Source organism: Argentina silus, assembly GCF_951799395.1.
Source record: "Argentina silus genome assembly, chromosome: 4".
NCBI classification, from domain to species: Eukaryota; Metazoa; Chordata; class Actinopteri; order Argentiniformes; family Argentinidae; genus Argentina; species Argentina silus.
The window spans coordinates 227501-242545 of record NC_139658.1 but is presented as its reverse complement, the minus strand read 5'-3'; the positions used below and the strand labels follow the sequence as shown (position 1 = coordinate 242545).

At 44.1% G+C, this 15045-nt stretch overlaps 1 protein-coding gene across 6 annotated transcripts in view; it reads right to left on the bottom strand.

Annotated features, from left to right (window-relative positions):
* Positions 1 to 15045, bottom strand: part of LOC310803803 (band 4.1-like protein 1) — a 48614-nt gene that overhangs the window by 19513 nt on the left and 14056 nt on the right. For all 6 annotated transcript variants that reach the window (XM_083668703.1, XM_083668705.1, XM_083668706.1 and 3 more), the window contains exons 2-4: positions 3828 to 3923; positions 3460 to 3627; positions 254 to 358 (exon numbers count right to left, since the gene is read on the bottom strand). In XM_083668703.1, the coding sequence (XP_083524829.1) occupies positions 254 to 358; positions 3460 to 3627; positions 3828 to 3866 (312 nt within the window). In that variant the 5' untranslated portion in view covers positions 3867 to 3923. The remainder of the gene's footprint in view (positions 1 to 253; positions 359 to 3459; positions 3628 to 3827; positions 3924 to 15045) is intronic.

Sequence of the window (15045 nt, the reverse complement as noted above, 5' to 3'; positions counted from 1 at the left end):
TAAATGTGCAAATGTTTTCTGAGGAGTTAGTGCAGCATATTTTTTTTGTTTTAGTTTTCCTCATCTCAGAGTTTGTAAATCTCCTTGTAAATCTCCTCGCTGACTAAGCATTTTCATTTTCATTTTCCATCCCTCGCTGAGAGACTATTGCCAAAACCAGCTCTTGACTATTACTATTGTGGTAGAAAATCTGTTGTTCTGAAGGCACCGTTTCATGATGAGGGGACCGTTCCCAGGGACTGTATCCACTGACCTTTTGGCTGTCTGTGTCACAGTACGTCAGACCAAAGTAGTCCTTCTCCAGCAGGTTGAGATGATCACACACCATATTGAGCAGAGTCTGTCCTTTGCAATGCTTCTGTAGAGACAAGACAAAAACATACAGTATGAGGGTTAGTGCAAGTGTAATCAACAGTCAAACTAACATATTAAACAAATCAATAAAGCTATTCCCTGGTTTTGTTATCAAGCACATGTTTGAGGTTTATTACAATGTCAAAACAACAAAATGTGTAGCACCCAAAAACCACCACCTACAAGCTGCAGTTGTCAAGACTGCTTCTCTATTCTGTTACTCTCCAAGGAATAGAACAGCTCTGCCCTCTGTTGTGTTACAGTCAGCATGTACCAAATACTTGACAGGGGAAATGATCACTGAATTGTAAGGAGAGATTGCTTTCTGCTTGGTAAACTCTGATTCCTAACAAAATGCAAACAGGCAAGAGATGTCTATTGCTACACATGGTTTATATACTTCACATTCCTGTGAAGAATATCTGATAACCTGACAATATTGCCCCAGGTACACGCAGTAGGTGTCCAACAACATTCCAACCACACGATCAGTTAATGTGGTGGCACTTATGTCAGAACATTGAAGAGAGACAGACAGAATATACAGTAATCATAAATTGTGTGCTAAAAGAAATATATTTTGTAGTCATTGACACACAAGACAACATCACTCTGACTCATAAAAATTAAACATGGTACCCTTGTCTATAGTAATGGTGGTGGGTGCTGCTGCACGCACACAAACACACACACACACACACACACACACACACACACACACACACACACACACACACACACACATCCATCCTTCTGAACCAAACACATTAGAAACAAGCAGAATAGGTTGAACTATCCATGAGTTCAATGCTCTTTTCCCTAGGGGAGATAGCCAGTGAGCTGTTTGTGCAAGCTGTGTGTGTGTTGCTCTCTGAGTAAAGTGAGTGTGTCTGTGCAACTCAACGCCTGCCTTCCCTGGAGCCTAGTTTCCGAGGTGACAAGGAGACAGAGCAAGCCGTTGCCAAGGAAACAGATGCAGTGTGCTCCCTTCTTCTCCTTTTGTTCCTTAATATTTCAATGCCAGAGCTTCAGGAAGTGTGTCTCCTTTGGCTCATTATGTGGGTGAAAACATGGTGGAGTAACACTCTTGGATAGCACTTATGTACTCTCACCATGTCACTCATCATCACAGCCCCTATGGCAAGGTTGTGGAGGGGTAGATGTAGTACCCAGTACAGAGTTATGTGCATATTTATCTTAATACTGTATCACAATATCTGGGATATTGAGATAAAGTATGTGACACTGAGGTATTTCTTCATGGACATTCCCATTTACAGAGCAAATAATTCCATTCCACTTTCAGCCCAATCGCCACAATCATATTTCCTCTAAATACTGTAAAAACACACAGAGGAGAAACACAGCTAGGTTTTGGTAAAGTACACAAACACATTGCCTGAGTCACAAATCATTCTAAAATAAATGCAACCCAAAATAGCACTATTCTACAGCATAACACAGTGAGGCTCATCCATGCATGGCCTGGTGTAGCACGCCCCAGTGAGCTGAAGGGTGATGGGGTGAGGGGAGAGTGGGAGGGCACGGTTCCCCCTCTCCCCACTGCAGACTCTGGGGAGACACAGCCAAGCAGCCATGACAGGAGGCCCTAATTAACCCCTGAATGTGGCACCTCCTACAGTGAAAGTTGTCACCAAGTGGTGCCTGCCTTCCCTCACTACTGTTATTATCAGCTCCTGGAGCATGCAGGAGGTTTGATAAGGCAGGCCTGACATTCCAACCCCGCAATTAAAGACAGATAGGGGGCAAGCCCAATGCAGCAGTGAGGTGAGGGGGTGATGCTAATGCTGTACTGCAGCTAGTCATGTAAATAAAAGAATAGCTGGACAAGAGAAGGTCAATTTGTACTGTACATTCTCTGACAATGAAGGGAGGTACTGTACTATGAAACTCCGGGAAACTCCGGGAAGCAGAGAACACAGCATAACGGATTTGTTATTCTTACCTCAAACACATACACACACACACACACACGCACGCACGCACACACACACACACACACACACACACACACACACACACACACACACACACACACAGACTCACACACACAGCGTGTACATAATCATCCTAAGGGCCGCTCACAACAACACTGCTATTCTATTTTCTCCTTGGCTGCACCTGGGTTGCAATATGTAATGCAGGGTTATGCTGAGGGATTTTATTGGGCAGAGGGGGATATCCTCTGACCTCTTAGGGTATAGAGCATTTCTGCTCTAACATGTTGTATATCTCTGAGAGAGACCGGGGAGGAGGAGAGCGGGCAGTGGACCGTGGCACAGCCTGCCTGGCACAGATTAGCCATGGTGAGGAGCTTGATTGCATACACCATTACAAACACAAGGGCACCAATGCCAGGTAGAAGCATGATGCTCCTATTGGTGTGTCTAGACAGCTTCTCTCTGCCACAAATGGAGCTGGAAGTAAAAACACATTGTCTTACTTTAGCTTCTTACTTATCTGCCTCTAAAAGATGCTGAAAAGCACTCATAGGCCTATTATCTTGCAATGGGATTGGACGGAAGGAAAATAGAGCCAGATATACTGTACAGTATCACTCTGGTATAGCTTCCATTATATTATAGACCAGGACACAATAACTTTCTTCTGCTTCTGCTGAAACAGACACTTCTTCTTTAGGTTCACATGTTGCTCCTTCATTGAAGGGCACCTGTTTTGGCCCTCTTCCCACTGCATACACCATGTCAGCACTGTCTGGCCCACAATTGTCTGTTGACTGGACTGACTATCCCCTTGCATGTCCGTACATGTTTTTGTGATGAAACAGTAATAATAGGCATTGTGAGCGAGTGAGACTGCTCTTCCTACTCTCTATTCATGTGTAACCTTGTGTTGGCCTTGTCCCATGTTGAGCTCTCAGCATGCCACTCTCTTTGTCATTCTCTCTAGGACTGCCTTATCTGCACTCTGCAGCTCCACACCATAACCACTACAAAGAAGACTAACTGGACTACTATTCGCATCGTCTACAAGAGCAATGCAGGCAAAGAGTATACAGTACATTTAGAATGGCATATTTGATTGTTATCAATTATCAACTTTTATCAATTCTTCCATGCTTACCTCGATCCCTGCCTCATAGTCTGAGGTATCCAGAAGGATCACCTTGAAGGGAACAGTCTTTGGCCGTTTGGAAGTCTTCTGAGGGGATTTGGGAGTCTTGCTTGGGGTGGTCTTCTCTGATACATCGTCTGTGTCCCTGTGGTCTTCGAGAAGTTTGGAGTCCTGGTCCTTCACATAGAGTTGTAAGAGTTGTAGTTGTAAATCCAACATATATGAAGGATGTCCATTATCATGCAAGTATTGAATGTGTGTAATAACATAGGGCGTAGTAGGATATAACAACATGTTATACATACAGAGATGTTCAACATTAAATCAGAGGGATAAACTAAAGAGGATTGATATGATACAGATCTCTCCTACTGTACCTGTTTGGCCATCTTTCCATCTGAAGCAGAGTCCTGCATGCCTGGTGCTGCTCCCTTCTGCTAGGAGGACTCTTCTGCTGCGTTCTTCACCTCAGACTGAAAAAAAGGGAGAACACTACAAATAAATATTAAGCCTATGTTGAATGGCATGGTAGTACAATAAAACACCTGTTTTGGATGGTAGTGATACATGTTGAAATATCAACATTAGAGGTGTGGTTCTCACAGACACTATGACGGATAGCAGCTGCTGCAAGTGGGAGCAGTGACAGAGAACCATCAGTACACAACCCCACCCACCTCACCTAACCAGAACCTACTGGCAGGATAACAACATCTTCAATCTACTTCCTTTGGTGACTGTTAAGCATTGACAAAAAAAACCTTGTCATCAAGGACATTCACTTTATTTAAGAAATCCCTCATTAAGTCTGATAACGATCTTCGATTTAAGCAAGAAGAGCCCCAGTCGCTGAGACGATAATCACATAAAATCACATAATTAATTTAGCTGAAGGCAAGATTGAGGGTTGATACGTGGCTTAAATTGTCAATGATTATAAGCATGTAGAAATGAACAATGACAGTTCCCAACGAAAGAGTATTAGTGCCCAGTGAGTCATTATCATAACGAGTCATGTAGTAATGCAGTCATTATTGGTGGTGGGGTAGAGAGATGGAGGTTGTGGGGGGGGTTCTAGTCCTTGGCTGTGCAACTGAATCCATGGAGGTGAGGGGGTGGATGTCAGAACCCATTCAACCATGTCATCTCAAACCACATTTAAAATCATATCAAATCAAATCAAATCAAATCAAATCAAATCAAATCAAAGTTTATTTGTCATATACACAGAATACCGCTGTGGACGGTGCAATGAAATGCTTAGGGAAAGCAAGCTCCTCAACAGTGCAACGAAGTAATAATAATAAAAAACAATAGCATAAGGGAGCACAGTATTTAGCAGCAGAAACACAACAGCAATAGTGGGGTGAGTAGTAGCAGCATGTAATAGTATGCATGCATGTGTGTGAGCGCATGTACATGTGTGGAGTGTGTGTGTGAGAGAGAGAGTGCGAATCTGCAATGTCATTGGAACTGGGGGAGCTAGGGTAGTGTCAGTTGCTCACAGCCTGTGATGAACTGGGCCGTTTTCACCACCCTCTGGTGCAGCTGCCATACAAGGCGGTGATACAACCAGACAGAAGTTTGTGAGGATCTGGGAGGTCATGCCGAATTTCCTCAGCTGCCTGAGGAAAAACAGGCGCTGACACGCCGTCCTGATCACTGTATGGATGTGGTGTGACCATGTTAAGTCCTCCGTGATGTGGACACCTAGGAACTTGAAGCTTCCGACTCTCTCCACTGCAACCCCACCAATGTGTTAACCACTCAACAACAGATAAGGCCTCTAAGACTGGGCCACATTCTCCTGTGACACTCATAAACCCTGCTCAGGCTACTATGAAGAGGGACACCAGTTGCATTCAGAATGTCACATACAATATCTTGAGAGCATGTATCTAATCCAATCTCCATCTGACCCCTGAGGTTCCACTGCCCCCACGGCACAAATCACAATACCGTAATGCACTCGGGGGCAAAGGGCACTGTCGCTGGGGGACAGGGGGAGAAACATGACTGCCTCTTTCAGGATCAGAGGGAGAGAGTCCTCTCACCACCACCAGTGGAAGGTTATGACATATTGTGCGTGCTTAAAGCAGCATGAAGAAAGTCCCCCACCCCACCCTATCCTATCTGCCATCACAGCCACTACTGTTTCATTACTTACAATCACAGCAATTTGACAGCAATGAATTCCCCCTGGGGACAAAGGGGCAGCGTGAGTGATGTGACTTCTCCGGGGCTAACTTTCCCTAGCTGTCTGATCCAGCTGAGCTCTGGGTTGTGGTGCTAAATCAATTTTCTGTCAGCGCCTGAATCACGGAAATGACTGCAAAGCCACCCCCCACCCCCACCCCCATTGTGTAGCAGGCTCCATCGGGGAAAATTCCATTCCAATGGAAGGAAATGCAAATAGCTTTCATACCATCTTCTCTTCCACCTACTGAGGAATCTCATTAATCAAATAACCTAGGTCACACAGTCTCATCCATGTCCACCCAGTCTTGCCCACAGCATAGACACACATTTCATTCATCTGTCCAATTCAAACACCCACAGATATCTTCTCTGAACATCCATATGTGGTAAATGACACAAGGTATTAATGTACAGCTGAGGGTCGGTTTGATAACCTGTATGAGCATGTGTGTTATTGGTTTTTGGTGTTGTTTACGTGACACCAGACACTGATTTGAAAGACCCGCCCAACCAAGATCTCATCTTTCCTCAGATGGATTACAGCCAATTTCAATTCTGGTTCTCCCAGGTTAATAAACCTCTTCATATTTACTTGCGACACAAATACTGTGACCATGTGACCACTCACAGATTTGGCTGGATCAATATTTAATAGTGTATTGACCATGCATTTGGCTATGCATGATTTAAGGTGCTGTGTATGCCAATATGTCATGACATTGTTCAGATTAGATAGGAGATATTTTCTCCCTCTCTCTCTCTCTCTCTCACTCTCTTTCTTTCTCACTCACACACACACACACACACACACACACACACACACACACACACACACACACACACACACACCCTTTCCTCAGGTTTAATTGGGTCTCTTAATTTATGATTTATAGATTCAGATGAATTACCAAATTAAAATGGGCTGATGTCCCAGAGGGAGAAGCCCTCGGAACACATTCTGACATCTGTCACACACCATTACCCATGACCCTGGACACACCAGGACCTCAGCAGAGGAGAAAGAACCTGACAACTACCCCCACATGCAAGAGTGGGGCATGTTCCTAACCATAGTGGGTGAAGCGTGTACAGTATCTAGAATGTCTATCAATGACTTGCTATTGTGTACTTTGATATGTTTGATAATTAATCATCACAAAGAGAACCACACTTTTATTCTGTGGGGCATTTATGAAATACAGCTTGCTGTCTTTATAAGTGTGTCTGTCTCTCTCTCTCTCTCTCTCTCTCTCTCTCTCTCTCTCTCTCTCAGAGGGATGTCTGTTGCTGGGCCCAGATCCTAGTGTGTCTCTCTCTCTCTCTCTCTCTCTCTCTCTCTCTCTCTCTCATCACAGATAGGCAGCTTTAATCTACAGTAAGTGAGTCGAACAGAGCGAGAGAGAAAGAGAGTGTGTGTGTGCGGAAGAGGACTGGCTCTGTTCAGACACAGTTGCCATGGTAACAGTTCAGAACACTGCTTTTTTTTTTTCTTCCTCTCCAGAGCAGCATATGTGACGTTTTGTTGAGCAAGAGAGGAGCGAGGAAGAAAGATGGAAGGCCAGTGGGAAAGGCGAGGAGAAGGATGGAGGGATCAAGGGAGAGGAAAATAAGAAATGAGGAAAGACGGTGGTTCAAAGGCTAGGCAGGGAAAGAGGGATTATGACACAAAGGAATGCCAAGCATTTGTGTTTCTCTGCACTGTAGTGATGTGGACCACACAGATCCCTAAACAGGGGGACCAGAGGAACTACAAGACGTTTAGTTGTCTTGATGGGATCTGGGCTAGGATAGGATAGGATCTGGGCCCAGCAAAAGACATCCCTCTTAGGGCCACTGGGAGGCATTCTCTGGCACTGATAAGCTCCTCCACTCTGTCTTCTCTGTCTTGACTACGTGTGGACATGCCAAGACACAGTCATCTGTAGTGGGTGCCGTTTACTATACCAGTGGTTGTCTAATCCTCCACTCAAATCCTACCACAGTGCCTTGAACTGCGCAGCTGTATTGGAACCATATGCAGCGTGATTTCCACCCTTCTGTGTGCTTTTGAAATGGTGGAATGAATGGTAATCTGTCTCACATGTACTACTGCTGCTACTTCAACAGTCTTTGTTATCACACACAAGAACTGTGTTCAGGGCTGGCCAACTGGACTCCCTGTCTGCTATGCTAGTAGAAGATCATCTGCTATGCTATGTAGATCATTTCCATTAAAAACTACCTTCTCATGTGCAGAGATGGCAACTGTTGTTAGTCTGAGCAGAGGGAAGATGGAGGTGAGACTAAGATAAAGAGAGAGGAGGAGAGAGAGAGACATAATACACAGTAATTATTTCATGGAGGCTGAACAGAGAATTACGAATCAGTGCATAGAATGAGAGTGCCTGCTGACAGCTTGGTTCAATGGTGTCGGACGGAGAGAGAGACCTCCCACCCAAGATGTCAGCTCCTCTCAGAGTCAGCGTACGCTCGCAAAGCCAGACATGGGGCTCTGCCTGCCAACCTGTCACCTCACCTGATGCCAACCCATCTCCAGCATGCACCATTGGCCTCATCTAGAGGCATGGTCACACTGTAACTCCTTGACTAAATGAGCCTCAGGGTCCTCTCTCCATCTCTCTCTGTCTCTCTCTGTCTCTGTCTGTCTCTCTCTCTCTCTCTCTCTCTCTCTCTCTCTCTCTCTCTCTCTCTCTCTCTCTCTCTCTCTCTCTCTCTCTCTCTTTCTCTCTCTCTCCTCCTCGCAATGTCTTCACCTATGTGATCCAGTATATAGTGTGTCACACTATGTAGTTCAAGTGGCCAGAGTCACTCAAAAAGAGGGAGGGTGTTCATAGACACACGCTATGCATTGAAGCATAGCCGCAAGCACTTTTTTTTAGATAGAAACACCATGTGTCTGTGATACACAAACAAGGTGCTGTGTGTTCTGAGCTATAGTATTGTGCTGCTCCCCCTCTCTCAGAGCACCATACCATCCATAATAGCTCTGTGGCCTTAGCTATCGGTCATTTATCTATTTCCTTCTCTCTCTCTCTCTCTCTCTGAGCTGGTACTGATAGATGCTGACAGAGAAGGCATGGCTGTAGGCAGTGTGGCCTCAATTCCTTACTATGGAGAGAATGAATGAGTAACTATGACAGCTGCCACTGAGCTGCCTCACAACACTTTCCTCCTGCATTCCTGCCCTGCACACCTGGAGTTACCGGGGGCGCGAGAGAGAGTGTACGGTCCAGCTCAGCCCAGGCTTTAAACAGCTAAAACGCTAATGCACGCTTGGCTTGCTCTCATTGGTTGACATTCACTGACACGTGTGAAATAAACACACACTCTTTGGCTCCTTCCTAAATGAATGGGGCTCATAGGGAATATCAATAACAACAGCCACTGAGCCGAGCTATAGGGCAATGTGAGTGAGGTAGAGATTGGCGATTCCACTGCAGCACTGCAGAGACATCATTCTGTCACACCGCACCTCATGGCACCTGACCTTTCCCATGCCGAGCCTGAGTCCATTGAAGCATGTGAGACCACAGACACCCTACCACTGACGGATCTGTCTCCATAGCGGCCGGACATTAAGCAGCAGGGTAACTGAAAAGCAAGGAGCTTTCCTCCTCCCACTGTGCCTGTGTTTCATATTCATCCTTATCTTCATCCTCTCCCTCATCACGTCTCACTTTGTCTGAAACCAAGAGCATCATATCTTAAGTGTTACATACAGTCCTATTTGCTGACATATTGTACAGACAGGTGTGTTAGGCACCCAGGTCTGAGGAGATATAAAAGGGAAGTGGGTGTGAGAGCATATGGACGGTTGAAGAGTCACCATGAAGCCTGAGGGCAGGGCGAGCAGGGCACAAACACATCACGGCAGCAAGAGAAGGCTTGCTGGTATCGCTATAAATCTCAGTACTGTAAAGAACAGAATTAAATCATGAGACTTTATACATGCAGACCTTTCATAGAGAGGAATTTAATTGTAAGGGTCTATATTATCCATCATGTTTTTCTAATAGTCAAGTCATCATTTATTAGGCAGTGCTATATTCAAATCTACGCTATTCAGAGATACTACTCCTCAAATGGCTATTTCCAGACACTATAAGTGCTGCTTTGTGTAAGCCTATGAGCATTGAGTACAAGTGCTGACAATATGTTCAACACTGGGTTTTATGACTTACTTTTTTCAGAATGGTATTCCATTCATTAAATGAGTTCTCTCTCTCTCTCTCTTCTCTTGTCTCTTCCACTTCCACTGCCACATTTACCATTTCTTGGCAAGAATCATTTGTTCTGCACAATCATATACACAGAGGAACAATTTAATTATATTGTGCTTACTCACAATGTCCTTCAATCAAAATCAGTGATAGTAGTCAACATCTGGAGAATTCACTCTAGACATTCTCTAACACCACATTGTACTGATACAGGTACATTTGCATGTTCTTATGATTATAATACAACTCACACAACCAAAACCATAGTCACATTCTTTAGAGACTCATGTCTGTAATTTTCTCTCCCTGAAGCCTCCACAATGCTCCAGTTAATGAGAGACTGTCAGGACGGATGCTCTTCCAAAAAACTCTAGAGTGGATTCTGTACTACTATAATCTGTGAAGCAGAGTAGTTTCCTGTGTCTCTCACCCATTAAAGGCACTACAATTATAGTTGTACTGCTGATATAGAACAATAACATACAGGTTGGGCCAGTTTATCTGTGGTTAAGTGCCTGTACTGTATATACTTAGATTTCTTAGATTGCATTTTAAGCACTCACAGATGTAATAAACAGGGAATATCCTTCAGCCTGAAACTGAATGAAAAAATAAACACTGAGTACTGTAGCATTGAGTGGAGAGGTAGAGTAAGAACACAATACCGTCCATACTGTAGGACAACCAAGATCGATACTTCTTTGTCGGGGTTAAATAGCTTGGTAGACAAAAAATTCACACTACACAACACTACATATCACAAAAGGGAAACATGTCTTAGCATGGATCTTAGAAACATTTCTTAGCAAGGTAAGGTATACTTCAATTTTGAAATGCTACAGAAAGGTTGCAAGCCCCCTCTCATGATCCTGTTGTAAGCACTGAAACAATACCAGCTTTGTTCCACACTGTTAGCTCAGATGAATTCCGCCTCAAACACAGTATCTCTCTGGGACCACAAACTATTTCTAACATTTATTTTAATGCAAATGAGAACGTCAATCTCTCCCATCTCAGCTCTGACCATCTGCCCTAAGTTAAGCCCATTTGTCCAACTGTCCAGGAGGGTCGTAATGCCTAAAATATGCCTAACAATGTGTTCCTATGCAAATATGTCCCTCATTGCCCTTGTGGAAGTTGTGCAAGCCGTATGTTGATCAGCGTGAGCTGTCCACCCTGGGATATATAGTCTACAGAGAAGTGATAGCACACCTCAGTAGTTTTGGAAGGGCGAAGCACCCTTAAGAGAAGCACCATCCATGACAACAGCTTGTGATACATGGTCACCTCCAAGATGGCTTTTCCAATTTCCTTTCACCCCTAGAAGACGTATTGGATGACATAAATCAACAATGAAAATGGTTGGTGTCAGATCCCTCACAGCACGTTTCATCTCCTCATAGGCCGGCCTGAGTTATGACAACGTGTTTTTACTGTATTTATCTCAGGGGATCAAGACGGCTCAGGTGGTGAAACACAGGAGTTATGTTGGATTGCTGCAATGCCCCTAGAGTATTGTCAGGTCAATCATCAAGTGCGTCTGGTGAACTTAGGGGATCAATGTAGTCTTGGCAACATTTATCTTGACTAAAGATCTTTAGCATATCAAATAGGCAGGTTTGTTCAGCCAACTTCAATACACCAATAAATTAAGAGATGCATAAAACAGGATACGGCAGCTTTTGATATGTTCATGTAACTATCGGATGGTTCTAAGTAAACTTAATGTCTAACATACATAATGGCATATGTATTATTTTGGAAAAGCACAGAGAGATTGGTACTGCAGAGCTCATTTAGCCCTCAACACTGGAATCTAAACTCTCTCAGCGAAAGTTAATGGCTACAGATTTGTATAAATGCCTCATCAGATATTTGCAGAGCAGACTCATGGGATGGCTGATGGAGCGGTGCCATCGAGGCACAAACTGGCATCTTGCTGCTGCCCAGTGGCAGCCCTCTCTGCAAGCGGAACAGAGCCTGCTGTCATCCAGCAACCTGAAGCGGGAATGCTGCATTTCTTCTGCTGCTGCAGCTGGGAATGAAGAGGTTACAGAGGCAGAGGAACCCATGGGCTGGCTCATTATATTGGCCTAGTGAGTCCATGCTTTAGCAACTTTAAACCTCCCTCCGTCTCACACAAACGTGCCGTCAGAATGTAGTTAGTTTGACCTTGTTGAAGCCGTAAATCTTTCTGAATGTAGCTTGTTGAAGCCGTTCACCATTAATTCTTTCCACAAAGCTGATATAAGTTTTGTATAGGCTTACAGTTTCTTGTACGTTTTCTTATCTGATTAACTCATGTTTGATTAGTCTTTCAGTCGGCTATGTAGAGTCCTTAAGTTAGCTTATTGATTTTCAAGTTTTGACTTAAAGACAAAAAATTGAGAAACGGTTATCAGAACCAAACGCTAGTAAAGAGCTAAGGAAAACGTACAAGAAAATGTATGCCTATGTGTAACACAACACTGTATATTAGCTAGCTGAAAAAATACTAATGGGAAAAATGTATTGGATTTTTCATCTTGAACCGGAAGTAAATTCACAGATTACAATCTGATGAAACGATTAATCACCACTCTATTCACACCAAGCCCAGCTATTTCCGCATCCAGGGAGAGTATCACACTCCAAAACTATTTTGGCACAGATCCACCTGACATTCTCTATGCCCCAGTTACACATCTTGTACAATGTATCTATGGCATGCCAATCGCAGCCAGTCTTCTACCAGCATTCAAAATACTGCAGGGTGTTGCGTGTGAGGAGGTTCCAGCTGACATAGCCAGATAGCCAGAACAGTGTGGTGTGGAGAGAAAAGGGTTTCAGGAGCCTCTGTAGTAGGGGAGATTTCTTCACAACAGTAACAAATCACAACATTAAACCATGACCAGGAGATGACAACAGAGCCTGCAGCACATGGCCCATTTGGAGCACGTGCCCAGGGAGACGGTGGCACAGGGCCACGCCATATGGACCTCTTTGTGTGGGGGGCTGCGGCACACAGCAGGGAGGAGGAGCTGGGCTGAGGAAGAAACCTGTCCATCTGACTAATTAATAACTCTGTGATCTTGGATGTGTTCTCAGAGTTTGGAGAGCCACACTGCACAACAGATTTACAGAGAGATCAAACCTGCAGGCATTTTCCTCTGCATGTTCTACAGATGGTGGTGCTTTATCATGGTGGTGGTGGGTGTGACCCAGACTGCAGATGAAGACACTGGCCTGAGAGGGAGGCGTGTTGGTTAAGCTCTCTCTCTCTCCACCAATGCCCTTTGTGATCTGATAAGTCTGGAATAATAAGCAGTTAGCTATCTGTTAACAGCCCTATTACACACAGTAGGGGGGATAAAGCCAGGCATCTGCAGCTGCACCAAATCACAAATAATAACAGTGAACATCGTTGGGGTGACATTGTAATTATCATGAGCTGACGCTGAAGCTAGCAGCCAAGCCACTAAACAATGAAACATTTTCACTACAGTACGTCAAGCACTAAAAACAGCCTCCTCCTGCTTAGCATTTATATTACCTTTGTGTTTCAAAGTTTATCAGCGGGAGACACAAGGCAGCCCGATATTAATTATAATCACACAGTCACACACACGGACACACACACACACAGACACGCTCACACACACAGACACACAGACACACACACACACAGACACACACACACACACACACACACACACACACACACACACACACAAAGATATGTAAACTCACACAGATACTACACCAACAGAGCAAACTCAGCTTACTGTATGGTTAAATATTAATTACACATCTTTAAGTATATAACTAAATCACTGCACAGAATCAAGCACAAGCAGAACAGATCAGTCATGTGTTACGGTATACTGTATATCTGAAGCTCAGAGGGTATGTAAGTATTATACCTCCAGCATGCTTTCACAAGAAACAAAGTGTATTAACTCAGAGCTGGGGATGATTGATTGAAACACATCCAGATAAATGCGGCTTAAATGCAGTTCATCCCTGTCTCTCACTTCAAAGAAACATGGTTAGCAAGTCTCAGCAGCCTGAGGCACTATGCGACATCTGTGGCGCAATCTGTTTGTGGAATCAAGTGTTTATGACACAAGGTCACTGAGAGGAGTTAGAGGGAAGGAGCCACACACCCTGTCTTTGACTCACCGCTTGGATGTCTACATAAGAATAAGAATCTGAAAGGAAATATGAAAGCGTTTTTTAAATGTTTCAATTAATTTCGTTCCAGGCTAAAATATGTTCTAAGTGAAAGTCTAATTAGGTGCATTCATCATGTCATGCTCCAGTTATCGTGTGGTGGAAAAGGCCATGGTATATTATATCACCTCAGTGTATTTCACAGCTGAGAAGCGTGTGTACATCCTGGGAATCACTAGACGTGACTACTGACGCCTTGAGACATTAGGCTTTGTGAGGGAGGTGGTCAAGAGACAGAAATCTCATTACCATGCAGAGTATTTGGTTATGTCTCTGTCCATTACTTAAGACCATTCTGGATGTTAGTCCCTATGCATGCCTTTGCCTATTATTGTATGGTATGCACAATAATAGGCAAATGTACACGTCAGTACACTTTGGTACAAGCATTTCTAAAAAGTAGACCATCTATTGCCAGATATTCACTGCGACACAGCCAGTGTCCTGAGGTGAGGTTCACACTGGGCAGTGGCTAGCTATCACTGAGGGGCAGTATTTCCAAGAGCTGTGTGAAATGTGTATGGGAGAAGGTAAGTGTGGCTCAGAGAAGCTAATGGTGAATTAGGGGGTGGATGGTCTCATGACGTTGTTGGCAAGATACTGTGGTTGCCTGCCACTGTAACAAATAGTTTCTCTCCACTTTGTGTAACCGGTTCTTGAAAGTCAGTGAGGCCATAGAAATCTTCACAGCTTAGCTGTGGATTTATTCTATTCCCTAACTTACTATCACACCTGCACTTTTAGCATGACTGTGACCTCCAGAGCAGATTGGACCTCCAGTAATAACCCCAGCCAACCCAGAGGCAGGCATGCTAGAACCTCAAAGGGAACAGCAGATAAAAACAAGGTCAACAGAAGCGCTTGACACCGTCTTACTGTCTGAGAGCTATGTAAATGTTTCATAAAGGTGTGCCACACAAGTAAACTCAAACTCCTTCTCATGCTAGTCCTACAAGTGTGAAAA